Genomic DNA, 22516 nt, shown 5'->3' with positions numbered 1-22516 from the left:
AATGGCTAATTGACATGAGTAATGATAAATTAATGTGCATCGTAAAATGGTAGATTGCAGCGAAAAGAGAACAAAAAAGGTAAAATGAAAAAAGGAAACATAAAAAATTGATGTTAAATATAAAATGTTATATTGATTTTTTTTTTTTTCAGTTTCCATGTTAATAGGAGGACTTGTACTTTTTGAGAGAACAATAAAAAAGCTTCGTTGTATGTGGATTTTTCTTACTATTTTATTGCTGATTGCAATTATGACTTTTTCAGATGATATGTCTATTCTTCACATCAATATATAAAAATCCCCACATAAAAACATAACAGGAGTTGTACATGGTTTTAGATAATAAATAATGATATTTCTTCATAATTGAGGAACATTTTATATTTATTATAAATTTATGTATATTTACATTTATAAGCATAAAATACAATACTAAAAATATATTGAAACTACAAAATATATAGGATCTAAATTACATTATGTGTTTTTTTTTCACTAAAAATTATAAAACAATTATAATAGTTAAATATTTAAAGACTAATATTAAGTAAGTTCACCAAAACAAATATCTTATTCATAATCAAAAGTCTACCACAAATTCAACACTAACCCCTTATTTGTTTTTATGGATGTACTGTTCACAAGCAAAGAAGTGAGGGAATATCAACTATTTGGATTTGTGGTTGTGGGGGGAAGAGAGGAGGAAGATATTCCTGGGAACACTAAATATTCTCTCTTCTCAAAATGAAGAGATGTAGAGGAAACAAATTATCATAAATTTTAAGGAAGTTTTAAGTTTGTTTATTATTTTCTAAAATATAAATAATGATAAACCAGTATAAAAAAAATATAGTTAAATAAAATATTTCATTTATATATTAGTTATTAGAGTAAATCAGGTTATACCTATTTTTCAAGTTCTAATAAAATATTTTATTAAATGTAGTTGGATTTAGTTTTGTTTAAAGAAAAGAATATACTATATCTAATTAACATTGAAAATATTACTTGGGTTGGATCATGGGCATCACCAATACTAAACATTTTTCATTTTATTTTATCCTTATTTTTATTATAATTTTTTATGAAATTATTTTCTATGGTTAATTAAGTTATATTTTTGTTGCTGTAGTATTTTTTAGATTGCTTTATTGTGAGGTTTTTTAATATTAAAAAATAGTAATTTTCTATTTATATAAAATGTGATTTATTTTCCAATTTTATAGTATATGTTTAATATTTACAGAAATTATTTGAAGTTATGTTTTTATTTAATTTGTTTTTGTGTTTATATTAATATATTTCTATGTATAGTTATTATGTTTATGAGTTATAATTTATTTATTATAATTTTTTATGATTTTTTTTTCTATTGTTAATTACGTTATATTTTTTTTTATAATTTTTTATTTTTCATTATTACAGGATTTTTAATATTAAAAATAATATATTTTTATTTATATAAGATTTGATTTATTTTTCAATTTTATAGCACATGTTTAATATTTTAAATAAATTACTTGAAGTTCTGTTTTTATTAAATTTGTTGAATACATATTTTTTTTTTAATTATAGTTAATCCCATAAAACTGACTCATGAGATTGAGATTTGCACCCACTTATATACAATGTGAGATCTCCAACTCACCCCTCACGCCGAGACTGTCAACTCGTGCATGAGACTATATATTATGGATGGTCTGATAACGGCCCGATAGCGGGTGGCCTATCGGCCCGATAGCGGGTGGCACGATAGGCCCAATACAAACACTCGCTAGGATAGGCTCGAAATGACTCTGATACCATATTACAAAGTGGACTTTAAGCCTAACTCAATCCCATAAAACCGGCTCATGAAGTTGAGGTTTGCACTCACTTATATACAATGAAAAGCTCTAATATCTAGTGGAAGTGGGATCTCAACAATATTATACATATTTACATTTAACATATATTTTTTTCTATTTATAATTTTTAAATTTACAAAATATGTGAAAGTTGTTCATTTTCAAAACAAAAACAACTCATTTTATTATTAATTTTTTTAATAAGCTAGGGTAAATCTGTAAAGTAACATTTCACACCTTTAAAAAAAATTAAAATTTTTTCACAACCATCACATCACTTACAAACTCCCATAAACTTTCCTCACACATCCATCACAACATACCTCAATCCAAACAACCTCACCATCTTCACACTTTCCTCACACATCCACTCTCTCAAATCCTCACACATCCTCTCCCTAATCCAAACAAAGCCTAAATCATATAAATTCAATAGTTCACTAGATGCACTCCACAAAATTTTCTATATTAACATTGATCAGATTTTTACCACTTAAAATCTTAATTTACATAAGTTAGACTACTAGTTAAACTTTAATATCTTTATTTACATTATAAGCAAGTTATTAAATTAAAATAATTTTAAAGGTAAAAAATAATTACTTATTATATTAATTAAATTAAATATTATTTTATAAACTACAAATTTCTTAATACTAATTAATTTCTATTATTGATAAATAATTTATAAATTAGTATTTAATTAACTATAAAAATTTTAACATTTAGAATCTAAATAATTGATATATAATTATACACTTGTAGTTAATTAAATATTAATTTAGAAACTATTTCAATATTTAACTACAACACTAAAACTAGGTCAAATTAACAAAGTAAACTACCTTTCTAAATTAATCATATCAATCATCTTATTTCAATTTCTTTTTTTTTATAAAGCTTTCTAATTACACCTTATTACACTTATTAAAGTAAATAGTCATACAATCATTTTCACCGCAAGAAATATATTTAAAACAAATATAAATAAAAAACACAAGTTGTGATACAAAGGGATATAAGAAAATGCTCACTAGTGTAATATTTATTTAAAGAAGAGACAATCAACGTTAGCTCTCTCTCTCACTCAAGTTTTGCTTCATCACTAGAGTGATTTATGATCCTTGAGCAATTTGCTTCCAATTGAATAAAGAAATGTCTTTGTCACTTTTTAGGGGATTTGAGCAACCAAACTTCATAACAGAGATAATTACATTTGACTCATAACTTTAGTAAATAGAATTCTAAATAAGAAATACATGATATGGTCTCTCATTTAAACTATCATTTAAGGGTTTGAACGTTAAACAATTTATAACACTTGAGTGACCAATTAAACATTTGAATGATAAGTTTTGATAGTAACATTGAATCATTACTTGAATTTTACTTGAACAATCAATCGATCACTTGAGTGAAATCTACAAATCACAACAACTTAGAAACTTTATACAATTGAATCAAAATTAAACTTTTTTTACCTTAAATTCAACTCAAAATAAATATATATACTTATTCTAATACTTGAATAAATTTAAGAACAATTTCATACCAAGAGTAGCATTTCCACAATAAAAACAAATATACTAAAACAACTCAATCCAAAGTCCAGTGATTTTTACTAAACATATAAGTTAGTTTAACTAAGGTTTTTCCTGACCCAGATTTACTTAAAACTTCAAACTATTTGGTTGAATATTTTAAATTAACTTCCCGTATTTAGAGTTACTTGCTTTGTATTGAAGCCTTTAATAAATAAAAATAAACTCAAAAAACTACACAACTAAAAGTTAAACCTAGAAATCAAACACCCAAAACAATCTTAGATTTACATTATACTTCTTTTTCCCCTCCAAATTCATGTTGGTGTAGGTTTATCCAAAACATCACACAAACCTTGAAGAAGAGAAGAAAGTAAAAAATCAACTAGAAATCAAAGCTTACTTTGATTGAAAATCCTAACAATCAAATTAAACTTGATTTAGACTTGTTTCACATAAGATCCAAGGTCTAGAATAGAGAAAAGTTAAATAAAGTATATTCTAAAAACAGTATCATTTATAACAAAAATAGACTGAAATATTTTTTGTATTTATAAATTATAAGGTTAATTAAAATATTTTTGTTTTTATCAATTTTAAATCATTTTCTATAAAATCAATAAAAAGTTATTAATCCGCTTGTTCTACATTATTACTAATTTTACTTCTGATACTTTAGTTTTTATTTGTTCTGATAACTATATGTACAGTGATAAAGCATGTCTAAGATTATTATTTTTGTTTATGTGATTTTTTTTCACATTTCAATACGAAAACGGAATTTTCTGATGCATTGTTCTTTTTGAATATAATTGTCTTTGATAAGAATATTTGTAATTTATTTTTAAAAATTGAGAAATATAAAAATAAGGTTAATGAGATAGATAAAGTGAGTGATTGAGTATTTTTCTTTTAATATTTATATCAAATTATATATTAATAGGTTGTTAGTTTGAGTAAAATTGCACTATAATTTTTTTAAATAAAATATTATATTATATATATATATATAATATGATTTCTTTAAAATGTAGCTAGGGCTTAAAAAAATCCTAAAATAAAATATGATTAGTGGGATTATTCGCTTGGAAAAAAATTATATAACATAATTATATATTATATACTGTATATATATTATACTTAATTTTATACTTAAAAAAAAATATTAAATAGAAACAAATTTTAGAGATCAAAATAATTAATTACTATATTAACTAAATTAGAGATTATTTTATAAATTAAAAAAATATTGATATTTAAAATAAATTTATATTATTAATAAAAATTTACAAAGTATTTTTTAATTTAGATCTAATTATTAACTATTAGGGATCTAGCTATTAACTACTCCTATTTTACATTAGTCTTTAATAATTTTTTAGAAATTAATTTTAAATCTAAAAAATTAATAGTTAATTTTTTTTAACTAATTTATATACCAATTTAAAAAATATTTTATATATTTATTAATATTTAAAATAATATATATAGATAATTTTTTAACTTATAAATTAATATTTAATTTAATCAATATAGTGATTAATTATTTTTTTTCTCTAAATTTAATTATTATTAATTATTTTTTTAGTGTTGTAACATATAATTATATACAACAGATACTTTGGTATAATGATACAATATAATATATATATATATATATATATATATATATATCACTTATGACATAATTATATGCAATGCATACATTTGGCACGATGAGAAAAAAATATAACATAATTGTACTCAAAATTGCATGATTTACACACTACAATTAAACTTTAAACGATTTTCTGTCAAATTTTGTTATAAACAAATAATTAAAAATCACTTTTAACACTCCTAAAAAAATCACTATTATTTGTTGACATTATAAATTATGACCAAAGTTTACATGTATGTGTGACAAACCAGCTTTACACTTATTCAGTTTTATTGGCTTCTATGTTTAAAATTAATTCAGGCTAAAATTATATAGCCAAACCATATTCAAAAGTTCAATAGTCAGTGATAAACTTTGTTCCAAATCAGATCCTCTGCAGCAATTTTTGTCCACAGCTAAATCCAAATAGATTAATTAATACATAGCAGTTTGAGAAAGAGAGCACACTAAATTGGCTCAGATTTTAGCTGCATAGAACATGGTGCTGCAGTGACAATAGAGGATCCTGGTTCACATTCTTCTGCAGTTCTTTACCTCACAAACCCTATTTATTTGAAATGTGCAAACCCTTTTATATGTAATTATATATTTCTCACTGAAGCTGTCAATAATCCAAATCACAATGAACATACATAGCTTTCACTTTCACAGTAGAATTCAGTTAGGGCAGAATATTTTGCAGGATACCAAATGGACCAGGTTTTTCTTTTGAAAACGAGTCATAAACTTCCTTTTCCTCAAGAACCCTAGCATGTATCATCAAAATCATCAAGAGTGAAAAACAAACTATATAATTCTTTAACAAATATTGTGTATTTGAAACAAAAAATGAAAGTGTCTGAGATATTTGAATGTGTGTAATGGCAAAGAGATAATGTAGGATGAAATTTATGTACACAGTAGTGAAGGTGTGGTGACGTAAGTATGTAGAATGCCATGCCAAAACCAATGCATTAAATGATGGCAACGCTTCTCCCAACACCTTCTGCTCCCTCATTTAATGCAATCACACGCTCACCACCAACCACCCCCATTCCTTTTCACTCCTGCTTCATAATAAAAATAAAACCTAAACCTATTTTTCTCAACAATTTTACAAAATCAAACAATTTAATATCTAATTTAATGGCTCATAAAATTTATATGTTTGTAAGTGATAACATATTAAAAAATTACTATTGTATAATTGCAACTTCTATTCCCTACAACGTAGGTTTTTTTTATTCTTTTTTAATTTATAGGTGTAAAATAATAATTTCTCTCTTATTGCTGTAGCTGTAGTTGACTGCATTAGATTAATTTTTTCGCATAAGTATATGGACCATTTTATTATGTGTGAATGTATAATATCTAATGTTAACTCACCAGCTTAAAATTGTTTTAGATGAATTTGAAAATAAGAAAAGAAATAGAAATTAGAAATATTTGATTTTAGAGAATTGGGAAGAAATAAAAAATAAAAGTGCAGTAAATAAAAATAAATAGAGAATGTATATTGCTTCGATAAGTAAATTATTATTTGACATATTTGATTAATTAAAAAAATCAAAGTTATTTTTTGACAATAATATTTAGTCAAAAACTTTTTGTAATCATAGCAACTGCCATATTTTTTAATTATCTTATGGTATAGCTATGTATTCTTTTTTTAAAGACCTTGGAATTATTTTTGTTCTTCCTAATATTATTTATATGTATGATACTTTTGCATACAAAATTGTCTAAACTGTAGTTTTAATTTATTTACAACTTTTAGAGTAATTAGGTCCTTGTGTTTTTTTTTTAAATACTCAAACTTTAAGTTGTGTATAAAAATGTGTTAGTTTTAAAGACTAAAAATTAGCTATTTCAAAAATTAAAGATCAAAATTATTATTTTGAAATAGCCCATTATTTTTTTTCTATAGTGATTATTATCTTACATTTTTTTTTTCCATCGTTATAATTATGTTAGAAATATAATTTCTGAGTTGACAGTAGATACTTATCCACTACCAGAGTTATTCATTGTCTTGTTTATTATTAAATTGTCACTATCAGCAAACGGCGCGTGGTCTAACAACAACCCATCACCATTATTTACTATTTTGAGAACACAAGTCATGTGTTCATATTTATAGATTTTAAGTTCCTTCATTTGTCAATCAGAGGAAGAACCAACGTTCAAAAGCCCTTCTTTCACATAACTGATTTCAGAAAAAGACTTGTGTCATGCTAATTACTATTTTGAAAAGTAAAGTAAAAAGTGTAAAAAATAATAAATAAATTATAAATTGTAATTATACGTATTACCATGTGCCTTTAATTTTTGAAAGTGATAGTGTCATTATTATTAAATAAGTTTGAAAGAAAATAAGAACTAATGGATATAGTAAAAAATTAAGAAAAGAAAAAAGTAAAGGAAGTAAATTGTGAAAAAATGAAAACAAATTATTGATTTGATCATATTCAACAAACTACTAGATCCAATTCTAGCAAACTCTGAAGTCAATACAAATAAAAATGATAAACAGAAACACAATTTTGTTCCTTTTTCTTCTTTTTTCTTTTCTTCTTCTGCTACTAGTAGAGCAGACAAGGGGTCGACCCGAGTCAATACCCGAACCACCACCCTTGCCTAGTGTTAAAGATCCTAACCCGACCCGACCGAGTCCCGGACCCTCGCCACCTTGCAAGGAGTTTCAACACCCACGCGCGGTTCGTTCTTGACTCAACACCCCCACCCCTCGCGTCATTCACACGCGCCACCTATCGCAACTTTCACTACAACAAATATTGACTAATCCCCAAAACAATAATAATAACTAATAATAATAAACAAGTCACAGGCGCGCCCGTGACATTCAACTCTCGCTGTGAAGCGCTGCTTTGATCTTCTGCACGGTGCACGAGATGAGGTTGTTCACGGTCTCCACCGACTCCACCGTCAGCTTCGCCGTCGGGAGACTGTTCACGAGAATCTGAAACGCAACCGTCAGAAGACATCCACTCGCCCTCTTCTGCGACGCGCCTCCGTGTTCTCCGCCGGACACGGATCCATCTGGAACGATGGCGAACCCAGACGGAAGAAGCGCCACGTAGGCAGAGTCACCGCCGTTCATCACCACGTGCATGGCGGGAATGTCCACCGGCGCGTACACCACAAGCGATCCCGACGCGTCGGTGCACGTCTCCTGCAAAATCAACATGCTGCTCTGGTTGGCATTCATAGCCTGCAACAACAAAAATAAAAGAAAATAAAAATCCAACTTTTCGTGTTGTCGTTTTCGTTAAGTTCGGTGGGGAGGGGGGTAGTCAAACCCCGGTACCACCCTTTCCCCCTAATTTAAAAAAAAAAAAAAAAATTAGGGCAAAATAATGAGGTCAGAAGAGAGGAAAATAGAAAGTTGACAAAAGTCCTGAATTTTGACTTTTTACAAAAGTTTGCTGAAACAAACGCTGCCCTATTTCTGGTGCCAATTGTCTTCATAGATACTTCCAAATTTCCAACCTCCTCCTTCTCAAATTCACCTTTTTTATCCTCACACTCCGCGACAATTCCCCATTCACGTTTCCTCTTTTCTCTTCTGCACATTTTCTTCACACAATGCTAAAACTAACCCTCACACCACCACTTCCCCAACATTCAAAACCACCTCAAAATAATCATGCAAATTAACTCCATAACCTATCTTCACTCATGATAATGGTAATGTGCATTCTATGTATGTATATGTGTATGTATATGTATGTACACGTACACTGGCTCTGAGGAGGGAGACACAGTTAGCATGGTCTTGTCCCTTGGCAATGTGAGCCATCTCTTGCATGGGTCCACCGTTCGAGAGAATGTCCCACTCACTCCGGAGCCGCTCGTCGCGCAGGAAGTCGAAGAGTCTTTGCGCCGACACCGGCAGCCACACTGAGGTGGCCGCGCTGAGGACAATACCCGGCGGCTCGCCTGGGTCGTCCACGCTCTTCCTTGTCATCACCCTCACGTCCTCCCCCACGTTCCCCGCGTTCAGCTTGTTCCACTTGTGCACCGTGGAGGCACAAACACCAGCACAGAAATTGTTCGTCATGCGTTGTGCTAGCTTCAGCATGCTCCTCCTTCCACCTGAGCTTATTGCTGCAACACCCAATTCATAGAAATTAGTAAATTCGTAACATCAAGTGAACACTAATGATAGGATGAGAAATAAAATCGTATTTACACGATCAAGATTGAAAGATAAAAGGACATGTCGATGTCACTACTAATATCTAATTTTGAATATCTATGAATGAGTGCAAGGTTAAAAGTTTGGTGTTTGTATTTTGTGTGTGTGTGAGTGTATCATATAGAGAAATGTACCTGAATGTTCTCTAGAGGGGACTGCTGAGGACATTAGAATGGCTAAGCACTCGCATTGGCGTTGAAGGGTGGCAACCCAACGTTGTGCTCCAAACCCTGTGCCTGAGCTCAACAAGGGTCTGTACAGCTGGTGAACTTGGCTTTCGTCGTACTCTGCATGTTCCACCCATGTCACCTGTGTATAATTCCACTATTATTTTTGTTTTATGAACTTACAATTTACTAATTTAGTTTTCATGCTACAAAGTGGACCGATTGATGAAGAGTTGAGGTACAAATAATGTGACAAATTATTTTGTGAACACTTGGGGTAGTTGATTAGAAAAATGACAGTTAAGTTAGTCTTAAGTTTTTGGCTAGGATGCTAAAATTATTGGGGGGGGCTTAAAGAAGATGGTGATGAGAAGAAGAAGCATGTGGGATGCAAATCTTGGAATATCAACGAGAGACAAAGTATCTGTGGAGCTTGGAGGAAGTACATAAAATATAAGGTACTAGATAAAGTCACGCGGGATTTGGAGTAGCTAGCACTACGTGCAGTGTAAAGGGGCATCGAGATTTGTTACGACAGTGTGATGAACTCATCCCAAACACCCAAGAAACAGACAAAATGTTCAGTCTTTGATCTTGACTCAAAGAGTCCGCATTGAATATTTTTATGTAACAGACCTATGGACTATAGGGCTGGAGCCAGGTCACGTATAGTCTAGAAAATTAAATAATGCTTAGGGAATGACAAATGTAGCATAAAAGAGTGGAATAGAAACATCATATGAATTGTTTATGGAATAAAAAAGTTAGGTGAAAAATTGCAACGCAAATTGCTCAAAGGGGGATATCTAATTAATGTGTTCGTGCTACAAAAATTTAAGTGATAGAGACTTCCATGAATAAATTAATGGGATAACCTAGATTTGTGCAACATGGTGTATTACTCAATTAGTTTATGGGATCAGAATCAGTTGTTGAAAATTGAAAATTGGAATATATTTGAGACAAAAGGAAGCATACTATCCAGGGTGCAAATTCTTTGAGAGACTAAAAATATATATTGGAATCATCACTGACAGAGTGGTTCTATAGTGAGTAATCACTAAACAAGCTGAGTTACTTAGAACTAGGAGCTTTCTATGTAGCTTGGAAAAGCAAAAGCTCCATGATTCCTTAGCCTGGTGTTTTGCCCCCACTTTAAATAATGCACAATTAAGCTACAATGGTGCAGTTACTTGCACCCACTTGGAAGAAATACAATAAATGTGATGAAAACATGAAAGCAGGTGAGATAGTACGGTTCAGTAGGTGGCCTATATATATACATATATATTTATAGAAAAGTATTAAGACACAAGGCTTGGCAGAATGTACTAGTAAATCATTTTTACTGTCTTCAAAAAAGAAAAAATTGGGATGCTAAAAATGCAGTGAGAACATAAAACCAGCCATTAACAAAGAAGAATATTGGTAATTAACTTACCTTAGAGTAACCATTTGGCATATCTTGCACCACGCAACCAGAAGGAAGCCTCCTACAGTTCACAAAAGTGGGTGGACCAGAAGTTTCTCGGATGGTGTCTATGGACACATCCACCACTGCCCACAAGCCCTCTGCGTGCTGCTTGCAAAAGCGTAGAAAATTGACCTCACGAACAGGAACCAAAGGCGAAAGGACTTGAAGTTCGGCATGCATCTGAGAACAAATTTTATGTGATTAAAAAATGCCCCCCATTAAATTTTTGTTAAAGGAAAAGTAGTGTAAGAAAACAATTTAGACTTACAAGCTGAAGAGCACCATTTCTAGTTCCATTTATTCCATTAGATATAACTTCAGCGGTGGAGGTTCTAGCAATCATACAAGGGAACATCTCTGACCATCGATTCTGTCACAGCAGAAAGGAAATCAGTTTCGCACGCATTCAAAATTAACAAGGACTGGCATCTCTTTTCTTATATAGTACTCTTTTTAATGCACTGTTTATGTTAGAAATGACACCCCAAAAGAATAGAGATATTCATGTTACTAACATTACTCTAGAAAAACATATCAACATAAAATGAGAAAATAACAAAACCAAAGGAGCCAAGAATAATAAAAGGTATTAAATTAGAGGGAGGAAAAGTTTGAGAAAAGTGTGAAGGTAGTTGAAAGGCATACCGAGTCCATTAATGTTTCAACAAGAGCCAAGCTGTTTATGATGACCATGCCATTTTGTCTAGAGGCCTCGGTGACAAAACCATTGGGTCTCAAACCAATGCAAGGTGTCATTGTCCTTGTGTACTCCTCATAGTTGAGAATTTCTCTTCCCCCTTCCAAACTCCTGATCCAAAGAGGCTCCCCGGTCTGAGCCATCTTCACCAACTCATCCATTGCAGCCAAAGCAAGTTCCAAAACAATAGACCTCTCCACTGATCTGTCAAGGCCAGGAGTCACCACTGTTGATGTTGCTGTTGGTCTAGTTGAAGGTGACATCATAGCTAAGGGGCTTGATATCCCCACCCCAAAATCAGGCAATGTTGAAGGCACGGTGCTCAAACCTCCAAAACCATTGCTCCCAACCCCAAGCTCCAAGCTTGAGTTTGGCAATGGAGGCCCAATTGAGTTTGTTAAAGAAGAAATGGGGCGACCCAAAAACTTGCCAGCAAGTGCACAAACACGGTCTAGTTCATCCTTCAATCTAGCATTCTCAATCCTGAGATGCTGTTCTTCAAGTGAAATCTCACCAATCATTGCAGGACCTCCACAGTTTGAGCACATAGGATTTCTCATAGCTTCCCTCATAGACATGTTCTCCGCTCTAAGTTTGTCATTCTCTTGCCTTAGCAGCGAGTTCTCGTGCCGTTCCAATTGTGTCTAAACAACACACAAACGATCCATGGTTCAGAACCACCCCCAAAAGCAGGAAACTGTAAGGGAAAATAACATGAAAAAAAAAGGAATAGCGTTGGTGCTACCTTCATCTGTGTTCTTCGATTTTGGAACCAAAACTTTACTTGCCTCGTTTCCAAATTCAGCCTTCTGCTGAGTTCAAGCCTTTGCTTCTCATCCGGATGAGGACACTCCTTGAAAAGCCTAAAACCCAGAAAACACAAACAAAAAATCAAAACAACCCCTCCAAAAAAACAAAAAATAAACTCGACAAGAACCTTAAAAAAAGATTGAGTTTTTAATGAAATATCATCATACGCTTCAAGTTCTTGAATTTGCTGAGGAGTGTGTCGGTGATAACGTTTTTTTCTTGGTGGGTTGTCGGCGGCATCAAAATCATCACCAGAAGCACCGTCCATGTTATCACTGCCAGATCTGCTTTCATGCTCCTCTTCCCGGCTCCTTCTCAACCCATTTTGCTCAAAATTCTCGGGCATTAATCTGTTCATATCCCCTTGTCCATCGACATCACTTTGCTGCGTTTTTTTTCAAACAAAAGTAAGAAAAAAAGAATCATCCAAAACAAAAACCCTTGTGAGCAAGAAAAAGAAGAGAAGGAAAAGAGTAGGAATGATTCTCACAAGTGCAAGAGAAAGGCCAGGAGAGTTGAACATGGATTTGGCCAAAGTAGGAGTGGCTAAACGAGGCTGCGAGATTGCACCAGAGGGCATTATATCGTTGCTGTGGTTGGAACCGTTGCTGTAAGGAATATCTGATACGATCCTACCGCCTCCACCACTTTGTTTGGCCTCAAGAAACCCCCCAAAACTCATCAAAGTAGCCACTTTTGCTTCTCTTTCTCTCTTTCTCTCTTTTCTTCCACCAATCAAACAAGCACACCCCACAGAAACTGCTACTACTCAAAACCCCTTTGAACAACTCAAGCTGCCACTAATGACTCAGCCTTGTCGCTGAAACTTTTAATCCTTGCGTCGATTGATTCGTCCCACCCCAGAATTTCCAAGCCATGTAGCACCACAAAAGATGAAAAGGGTCTCTCAGAATCTGCCTTATATACCTGAGAGCGCAATAAAAAAAGAACCTTTTGAAACCAGGGAAAATATAAATAAATAATAACAATAATAATAATAATAGAGAGAGATAAATAGACAAAAGGATAAAGCCCAAAACATAAACAAATAAATGCTGTCTTTATTTTTATTTTTTTCACACAGTCATTATATAGTGAGAGAAGAATAAATATTATTACCAATTAGTAATAAGAACAATAAAAAAGTTTATTACTTTGGCACCTTTTCCTTATAAATGTAAGGATGGCATGGAACCCTAGTGTTCAGTTCAGTGTGTGCTGTCTTGTTCCCTGCATGATAACCGCTAGCTTGACTATGGTAAAGCGTGAAAGAGAAGGAAAAGAAAATGAATATTTAAACAGAAGGGTTGTAGATTTGTGCAGAGACAATAGAAGAGAGAGAGAGAGAAGGGGAAGAAAGAGTTGGAGAAGAAAGCACAGATAAAAGGTAACATGTGGACACTTGAAAGCCTTACAAATACATGCATCCAAAAAGGGTTTGGTTGACTCTTCGCACTGTGATCACACACAAACTCTCTCTCTCTCTATATCTCTTTCCACTTTAACCCTTTTAAAGTCTGTGAATAGCTGTGAAATTTGCAATATACCTTTTGAATAACTTTTTGGGGATATGAAGGAAAATGAAAAGCTTACTTATGATGGTGTTGCTAAGATGCACGGGGCACCCTCTTCTCAGTGTTTTCCATAAACTGATATTGGGACTCTCAATAATTTCACTGATTTAGCTTAATTCACTCATATGGCAACAAAATCATCACGGAAGTTTAAACTTTAAAAAATGTGAATATCAGAAACTTGGGTCCATTTTCTTTTGTCCTTTTCTTCACACATTATGACCCTATAAGCTGTACCACCAAAATGTATGCACCACCCAGTGAATTACTTTCTTTTACCATTCAATTCATGTCTCATAAACTTCATTTTTTTTCCTTGTAAATCACTTTTCATGCTCTCATTTCAATGAACCTGATTATGAAAATAATCAGAAGAGGAAACATTTTTAATTCTGTATCAATTTTGTCTCCCTCTTTCCTTGCTGCTTTTGGAATAGATAATATTCATTCAATGCATTTAATTTTTAAATATGTTAATTAAACTATAATTGGGTAGGTTGATTTGAAGGAAAAAAAATAAACAATAATTGTTTTTTTTTCAAAGCTGATAACTTAACTAAAATGATCATAATAATTTGTTACTTACTTTAAAATATGTCAGAAAAGGTAAATTTTCACATAAAATAAAAATAATTAATAATGTTTTAATTTTCTGAGGCCTTGCTTTTGATGTGTCTTCAAAGTAATTGTGTAAAAAAATATTAAATCACATTAATTATATGAGGATATAATTAGGACTAACTGAATTAATATTTTATTAAAGTGTATAATTAAATTAATATTTTACCCTTTCAAGGAAGTTAGCAAATCAAAATAAGGTATAATTATCTCAAAATAGACTTTTAACAATTAACTCAATTTAAAATTTATGTAAAAATGTCATATACTTAAAGTTTATTTAAGTTATTTTATAGTTATTACCTCAAATTATATTTGTTCAAATACATATAATTTAATTAGTTAATTTAACCAAATACATGTAATTTAATAAGTTAAATTAACCTTTTGTGTCTTTCAATTATTAATTATTTACTTACTAACTAGCTTTCTATGTTATGTTTGAAAAAAAAAAATTAAAAGCTAGATGAAATGAAAAATTAATTAGAAGTTAAAGACTTACCTAGTAACTAAAGCTTATTAGATTAAATTATTCAATTATAATTATGTCATAAAATAATCTATTAAAATATTTGATAAACTTTAAATGATAAATATAAGATATTTTATATTAATTTAATTTAATTATATTGATAAAATATTTCTTTGTGGAATTTTTTTTTACTTTTCATTCAATATATTTTTTTAATAAATTTTAGTTAAACATTAACTATTTTAATTGCACTCTTTAGTTTCAATAAATAACACTACAAGAAAATCATGAAATAGAAACCAATTTTAGAGACAAAAAAATAATTAGTTGTTATAATGACTAAATTAGAGACCATTTTAGAGACTAAAAATATTTTTGATTTCTAAATTAGTTTCTGTTATTGTTAAATGGTTTCTAAATTGGTATATAATTAGCACTAAAGTTTTTGCTACCAAATTTAGAATCTAAATAATTGGTAGTTAAAATCTTGGTAGCTAATTAGAAACCAATTTAGAAACTATTTAAAATGACAGAAACTAATTTAGAAACCATTTTTTGTTTCTAAAATGGTATGTAATTTAGTCACTATAACAACTAATTATTTTTTATATCTAAAATTGGTTTCTATTTCATTATTTTCTTGTAGTGAAATAAAATAAAGAGTTTCAAAATATTAGTTTCTATTATGTTAGCTATGAAACTTTTGTTTTATTTTTGTCTTTTTTGTATTGTGATGCATTCATCTGTATTAAATATTAATTAAATAATTTAAAAAAAATCATAAAAAATAAGATATTAAATAACAATTACACGATAACTATAATATCGATTCCTTTTCTCAAAATGTTGAGGATAAAATATTTTAAGAATGTGAGTAAATTTGATGGATATCGAATTAGATGAATTAGATGAATGTTGAAAGAGAAAAATTGTGCAACAAATAATACTTCTTTGAATGAAACTAATTAAGAACCAAAGAAAATATAACATATAAGTTTTTTTTGATTATCTAATAAACTAAGAGTTCATGCCATTGACACTTGAAATTGATAGTCACACATTTTCACCTATAAAAAAAATAACAAAAATTAAAATATTAAAAACATAACAAGAAAATCATTAAATATTAACTAATTTAGATACACAAAATTATTTAGTCATTGTAGTGACTAAGTTAAATATTATTTTATAAATTAAAAAATTATTGGTATCTAAAGTATTTTCTATTATTAATAAAAATTTATATAGTTTATGAATTGGTTATCAATTTAGAAACTATTTATAAAAAATATAAACTAATTTAAATATCAATAATATTGTTAGTCTCTAATATAGTATCTAATTTAGTAAATGTAACAACTAATTATAATATAATAATAAAATAACATATTACTCAAAAGAGATAAAAAGTAATCTTAACGTAGAGTTTAAGATAAAATTATATAAAATATAAAAAGTTAAAAGTTAAAGTTTCAAAAGATGTTATAATTTATTTAAAAATAGTTTTTATTTTGTAAAATTAATACACTCTAAAAATTATGATGATTAAAACTAAAAATTATTTGTAAGGACATAGAAAATGGTTTTATTAGAGTAGAAGTGATATAATTAAAATGATTTCTAAATATTTTATTATTAAAGAGAAAAATATATATAAATAGAAAAATTAGTTATTCAAGTCTCATCTTATAGCAACCATCACCTCTCTATAAACTTTTATTTTTTTCTTGCATTTTCTCTAAATTCACCTTTAGACTCTTGGATGTGAGTAGATTAAATATGTTTTTGATTAGAGAGGAAGTTCATTTTTGCTCATTTTTCTTTTAATTCAGTTTTGAGTTATTGTTTGTCGGGTAAATGTGTTTGCATGTGGACATGAGATTTTAGGATGAGTCTCTATTAGTTTAGATTCTCTATTAGTTCAAAGTCATAATGATATGGTTAGATCATTGATTAGGATTTTGTGGTGGATGTTAGGTTATCCTTGTTTTCTTTAGAAGTTATGACTATTTGTAAGTACGACTACTTCTAATTAGGTAAGAACATTAGTTTTTTTTTTCAAATAAAATCTTAGGATCCTAGGTTAGAAGATTTGGATGTGAAAATGTTGTCATAAACTTCAAATTTTTCTCTTGCAGAATTTGTTGTGGAGTAGAATAGATGTTAATTGATTTATTTGATTTTGAAAGTATAGAAATAGTAGATTTTAATGATTTGGTAAATTATAGGTTGATTTTGATGTTGAAAATTATGATTGAATTGTGGAATGAATTATTCGAAGTTCAAATAATAATGACCATTGAATTGAGATTTGAGTAAATATTGTTTAAATTTTTTGAATATATAAATAAATTTTGAAAATTTGAGTTTGAGTAAAAACATGACATTTATTAAATTAATAGTAAGACAATTATCTTCTTTCTCAAACGAAAGAATTTTCACACAAAAAAGATTGAGGGAAAAATTAGTTTGTTTTTTAAGCTATTTTCACCGTACACTACAAGAAAATCATGAAATAGAAACCAATGTTTAGAAATAAAAAATAATTAGTTGTTATAGTAACTAAGTTACAGACCATATTAAGACTAACATTTTTTTTTTCTAAATTAGTTTCTATTATTGTTAAATGATTTCTAAACTAGTATCTAATTAGCTACCAAATTTAGAATATAAATAATTTGTAGTTAAAACCTTGGTAGCTAATTAGATATCAATTTAAAAATTATTTAACAATAATATAAACTAATTTAGAAACTAAATTTTTTATTAGTTTCTAAAATGATATCTAATTTAGTCTTTATAACAACTAATTATTTTTAGTCTCTAAAATTGATTTATATTTCATGATTTTCTTGTAGTGGTAATAAAATATTCTAGGAATATTTTTGTCCCCAACAAAATGCAAGCATCGGCCTATGAATTTAATTTTTCCTATTCAATCAATATTTTGTAATTTTTAATTTCTTTCCATGTAGAACAAATTTAATGCTATCATTTAAAAGAACCAGATTGTGCAAAAGTTCAAAAGAAGAAACATTTTAAATTTTATATTAATTATTTTCAAAATTTCCCTGACTATTTTAGGAAAGACAATATGAACTTAATTTTAAATTTTTTTATTTAATATATATTTGAGTGTTTGTAATTTTTTTTACATGGATAAGTGGATTTTAATAGAAGTAAAAGAAATGCTATTTTTTTCAACATTGATAGAATTGTACAATATTATAAAAAAATACATCAATTATTTTTTATTGTATAAAACAGATAATTATAAGTTAATTGAAATGGTTACGATGATCTTCTATTTTTTATTTTATAATTATTTTACAAATAAGGACTATTTTACTAAAAATAAAAAAACAATAAATAATACTCTCATTGTTTTGAGCCCTGCTTCAAATATATCCACAAAGTAGCTACAAAAAGTTTAAAAATATATTAAATATTAAATGACATTATGATGTGATTCCAATAGCCACATAGAACAAGATTCTTGACACTTTGAGGAATCACCTTGAGCTGGAAAATATAGAGGCACTTTCTTAGAAGTTGGATCATGGTTCTAAGTCAAGAACTCACCAATAACAAGTATCAATTCCCAAACTCATTTGGTTGAACCAAATATTGTCAAATTGAATCAACAAAGGAAACATAAAATGAATTGACCGAACAGAATTATGCAAGAACACATAAGAACCGAACATAAAAGGAATTGAAAACAAAAACAGAACACATGTGCTGGAAAATGGAATAGCCGAACCAAAACATGCTCAAGAACACAAGACAACAAGAGTAATTGAAAGAGAAGAAAGGAAGGAGAAGAGAATGCTCATGAAGATGGAAGATAGGTTGGATGATCACGCCACTAGAAGTATGGATGCTCCTAGATGAGTGTGGAAGCCGCCACTTGAGGAAACCATGGTCCTTCAAGATAAGACTAGAGTAGAAGCTCAAAAGCTCTCCAAATGCTCACTCCAATTTTGAGTATAGTTTCTTTAGATGAATTCAAATCTGAATTTTACAAAGGAAGCACCTCTATTTATAGCCTAAGGTGCTGAAAAATAGGTGGGAAATTTCAAATAAACTCATTTGAAATTCCCACAAAAAACAAGTCATATGGGAGGTGTGACCTTTTTCGACTATGACACCTCCCAAAAACTACACCTACACCACTCTCCTAAGTCACATGGACAATGTGACTTTATTTTACATTTTCACACACCTTTATTTAATAACCAAACCTCCTAAAACTATACAAGAGTATTTCAAAGCTTGGCCTTGCCCCTCATGGGATGGACTTGGGCTCTTTGGGCTTTGGCCTTCTTGGGCTTGGGCTTGGGCTTTGGGCTTGGGCCTCATCTTTATTTTATTTCTTCTTTTAATTTTGAGAAGACTAGAAGGAAGAACTTCAAATGTGAGGGTGGATGTCCTCTTCCTCCATTAATAAAAGCCTCCTTTATTTGATTCTCATCACATTATTTATTGGAGAATATACTTACAACTACATACATTAATATTTTATTCCAATACCTTAGTAAATTATCATTTTACCTTTCATGACAAATAAAAAAGCTATTTATTTCTATTAAATTGTTTTAATTATTCAAAAAGGTCGTATTAAATTTTGTTTTATTAATATAACACTAATTACTGAATGATTTTATTATTCTTTTTTAAATAAAGTATGTTTGTCAAACATTTTTAGATAACTTTTAATTGTTTTTACTAATTACAAAGTTTTTTTTATCATACTAGAATATTCGATGTGTAAGTATTTTTTTCTTAATAATTTGTAACGTTTTTAAATATTACTTTAAATAGCATTTTTTTTTCAAAATATCCTCTAACATCTTTTATTTTTTATTTCCTTTACCTTAAGATGTTGTCGGGGACGAAACTTACCTTAAGATGTTGCCGGGGACGAAACTTTCCTTATCTGTTGTACTTTTCTAGTTTTTGGTCTTTTTGTCCTTTCACTCGATAAAAGTATTTGTGAAGATACCCTGACGTTTTAAGAGTAAGAATGTTGTATGACTTTGAGTATTTTATTATTTTTTTTAGGGGTGATTTCCTATTTTTAACTATGACTTTGAGTATTAGGACGTTACGAACTAAAATTGGACACAATTGAGTCCAATTTGTTCGTTAATCATGATTTTCATGTGATTATCATGTAATGCTTGTTTAATGGTGTTGCTAATTAATCTATGGATGTTGGATGGAATGTCCGAGAGACCGACTAGCGAGGTGCTTGTGTGTATGCGGGGATTCGACCTTCCAATAGTACATATAATATCCAAATAGTTTAGAAAAACAAAAAAAAGCAAATATTATAATTATCTCGAACATAATTAATAACATAAAATTTAAATTAACATAAAATATCATATAAACATGTCTATTATTGTCATTTTAGTTTATAGTTATTATAACAAATCATTTTAAAAAATAATTAAATTATCATTTTAAACTTTAAAATGTGTGTCATTGTTATAAAAGTCTATAAAATTAAGAAAATTTCAAATAAATCATTGAGAGTGAAACTATTACCATTTTAGTTCCAAAAATTAAAATGTATTAGCTTTATAGTTTCAAGCATATTTGTGACAATTACTAAAATGTGTGAGAGATTACTATTTCAACTACTTTTTCTTTTAATTTTGATCATTTGAGGGATTAAAATGACGGTGAATGACCTAAATAGTTATATACCTTTTTTATAAAAATTTTAACCTAAGGTTACTACTTTTACCTAGTTTTAGCTATTTATTTATTAATTATAGTATAAATGAGTTAAGTTATTGATAAAACTATTATAGTGTCTCACTAATTAAATACTTGGTCAAATTTATTTGTTTTAACCAAATAAATAAGCTTAAATAGGAGAGTGAATTTCATTATTTAAATGAGGTAGAACTTAAACTATACAATTTGAACATTATGTATGGAGGAATACCTTGTTTATTTAAATTCACGATAGTCTTTATTATTTACATATTAATTAGGAAAATATATAAATATTTTGGATAGAGCATTACATTTAATTCTGATTTTTTAGTAGTTAATAAGTTGTGATTTATGTACTATATTATAAAAATATAATACTATCTCTAGACTCATTTATAAGTAAAACTGACGACTTTTATGATGATTAAAAATGGTTAATTAATATCATTCAACTTTTCTAATTAAAAAACATTTTTTTGAGTGACTTTTATTAGAACTTGAGAATAAGAATAAGAAAGATTAATTTGAAATGAAAAAAACTTAATTTGTTGAAGAATAATTTTAAGGTTGCAGCCCTTAGCAAAATGGTTGCAGAAGTAGATGTTTTAATAGAATTATGGTCCTCTAACGACTCAAATTGTAGAGATGCTTCACTTATTGAAAGTGTTTGTTTTTTCTAAAACACAACACTTTTGTAAGATTAGGATTTTGCAACTCTCTCAACCCTTTTGAAAAAGAAAGATTAACTATCATAAATGTTGACTCAATGTAATTTTATTCAAAAGTATTAGTTTCTATTATTAATAAAAAATTATGAAATAATTTCTGAATTAATATTTAACTATAAGATTTTAAATAATTATTACTTTATATTATAATCTAATTTAACACTTCTTAAATAATTTTCAAAGGTAGTGAATTCAGAACCTTAGACCTAAAGCCATAGAAATATAAATGACTTAAATTAAGAAAAAAATATCATTACTTAAATATATATAACAATTGAACACCATTATTCACAACCCTAGTAAAAAATAGAATAAGGAGTTATGGATTTGAAAGTTTACCCAGCTACACATCATAACCAAGTGTATTCATTTATTAAATATTAAAAATAAATTTGTTATATAACTATAATAAACTTTATTTTTTCAAAGGAAAAAAATGATGTTTTGGAGAAAGGAAATAGGTATAGTTATTAGATCAAACGTTTGTTATTAGACCAAAAGTTATAAAGCAAAAGAAATAGGAAATGTTGTTGCAGGTGCGGGAATAAGTAATCTCCAACCTCAACGAATACATCTACTTAAGTCACCCTCTAGTTTAGAGAAGACAACTAAGAGATTGATTCCCCTACAAAAGAGTAACTAATCAACTCAAACTAAAAGTTCGATTCAAATGGAATCAAACAAAATATATGAAGTTAAACACTCATAATTTGACACGAGAACTCTTTATGTTGAAATAAGGGACAATGGGTTCAATCGAGAAGGAGAATCCAACAAATGATGGCAAATAGTTAAGGATGTTAACACCCAATCAAGCTCACAATTTACTAATTGAACTAGATTTTGTACACACTAAGTTCTACGAGACATTTGAAAATGTTTGAACAAGAGAAACACTCTAGCAACAACTATAAAGAGGTGAGCCAAAGTGATACATTCAATGGAAAATCAAAAGAACAAAAATATTCATAAAGGCATAGAAGATAGAGAAGGTTACCTT

At 29.1% G+C, this 22516-nt stretch overlaps 1 protein-coding gene across 1 annotated transcript; it reads right to left on the bottom strand.

Moving 5' to 3' along the window:
* Window positions 1–7456: 7456 nt before the first annotated feature.
* Window positions 7457–13939, bottom strand: LOC137823862 (homeobox-leucine zipper protein ANTHOCYANINLESS 2-like). The gene is made up of 10 exons (XM_068629167.1): window positions 13557–13939; window positions 12885–13321; window positions 12562–12779; window positions 12330–12447; window positions 11533–12228; window positions 11156–11257; window positions 10855–11067; window positions 9381–9555; window positions 8788–9155; window positions 7457–8259 (listed from the first exon to the last, which is right to left on the bottom strand). Exons 2-10 carry the CDS (start codon window positions 13074–13076, stop codon window positions 7891–7893), a joined length of 2451 nt encoding a protein of 816 aa, XP_068485268.1. The 5' UTR covers window positions 13077–13321; window positions 13557–13939; the 3' UTR covers window positions 7457–7890.
* Between the last annotated feature and the right edge of the window lie 8577 nt (window positions 13940–22516).

The sequence above is a fragment of the Phaseolus vulgaris genome, chromosome 8 (genome assembly GCF_000499845.2).
Source record: "Phaseolus vulgaris cultivar G19833 chromosome 8, P. vulgaris v2.0, whole genome shotgun sequence".
Classification (NCBI taxonomy): Eukaryota; Viridiplantae; Streptophyta; class Magnoliopsida; order Fabales; family Fabaceae; genus Phaseolus; species Phaseolus vulgaris.
Note: the sequence above shows the minus strand (reverse complement) of the source record. Positions and strands in the feature narration are given on the sequence as shown.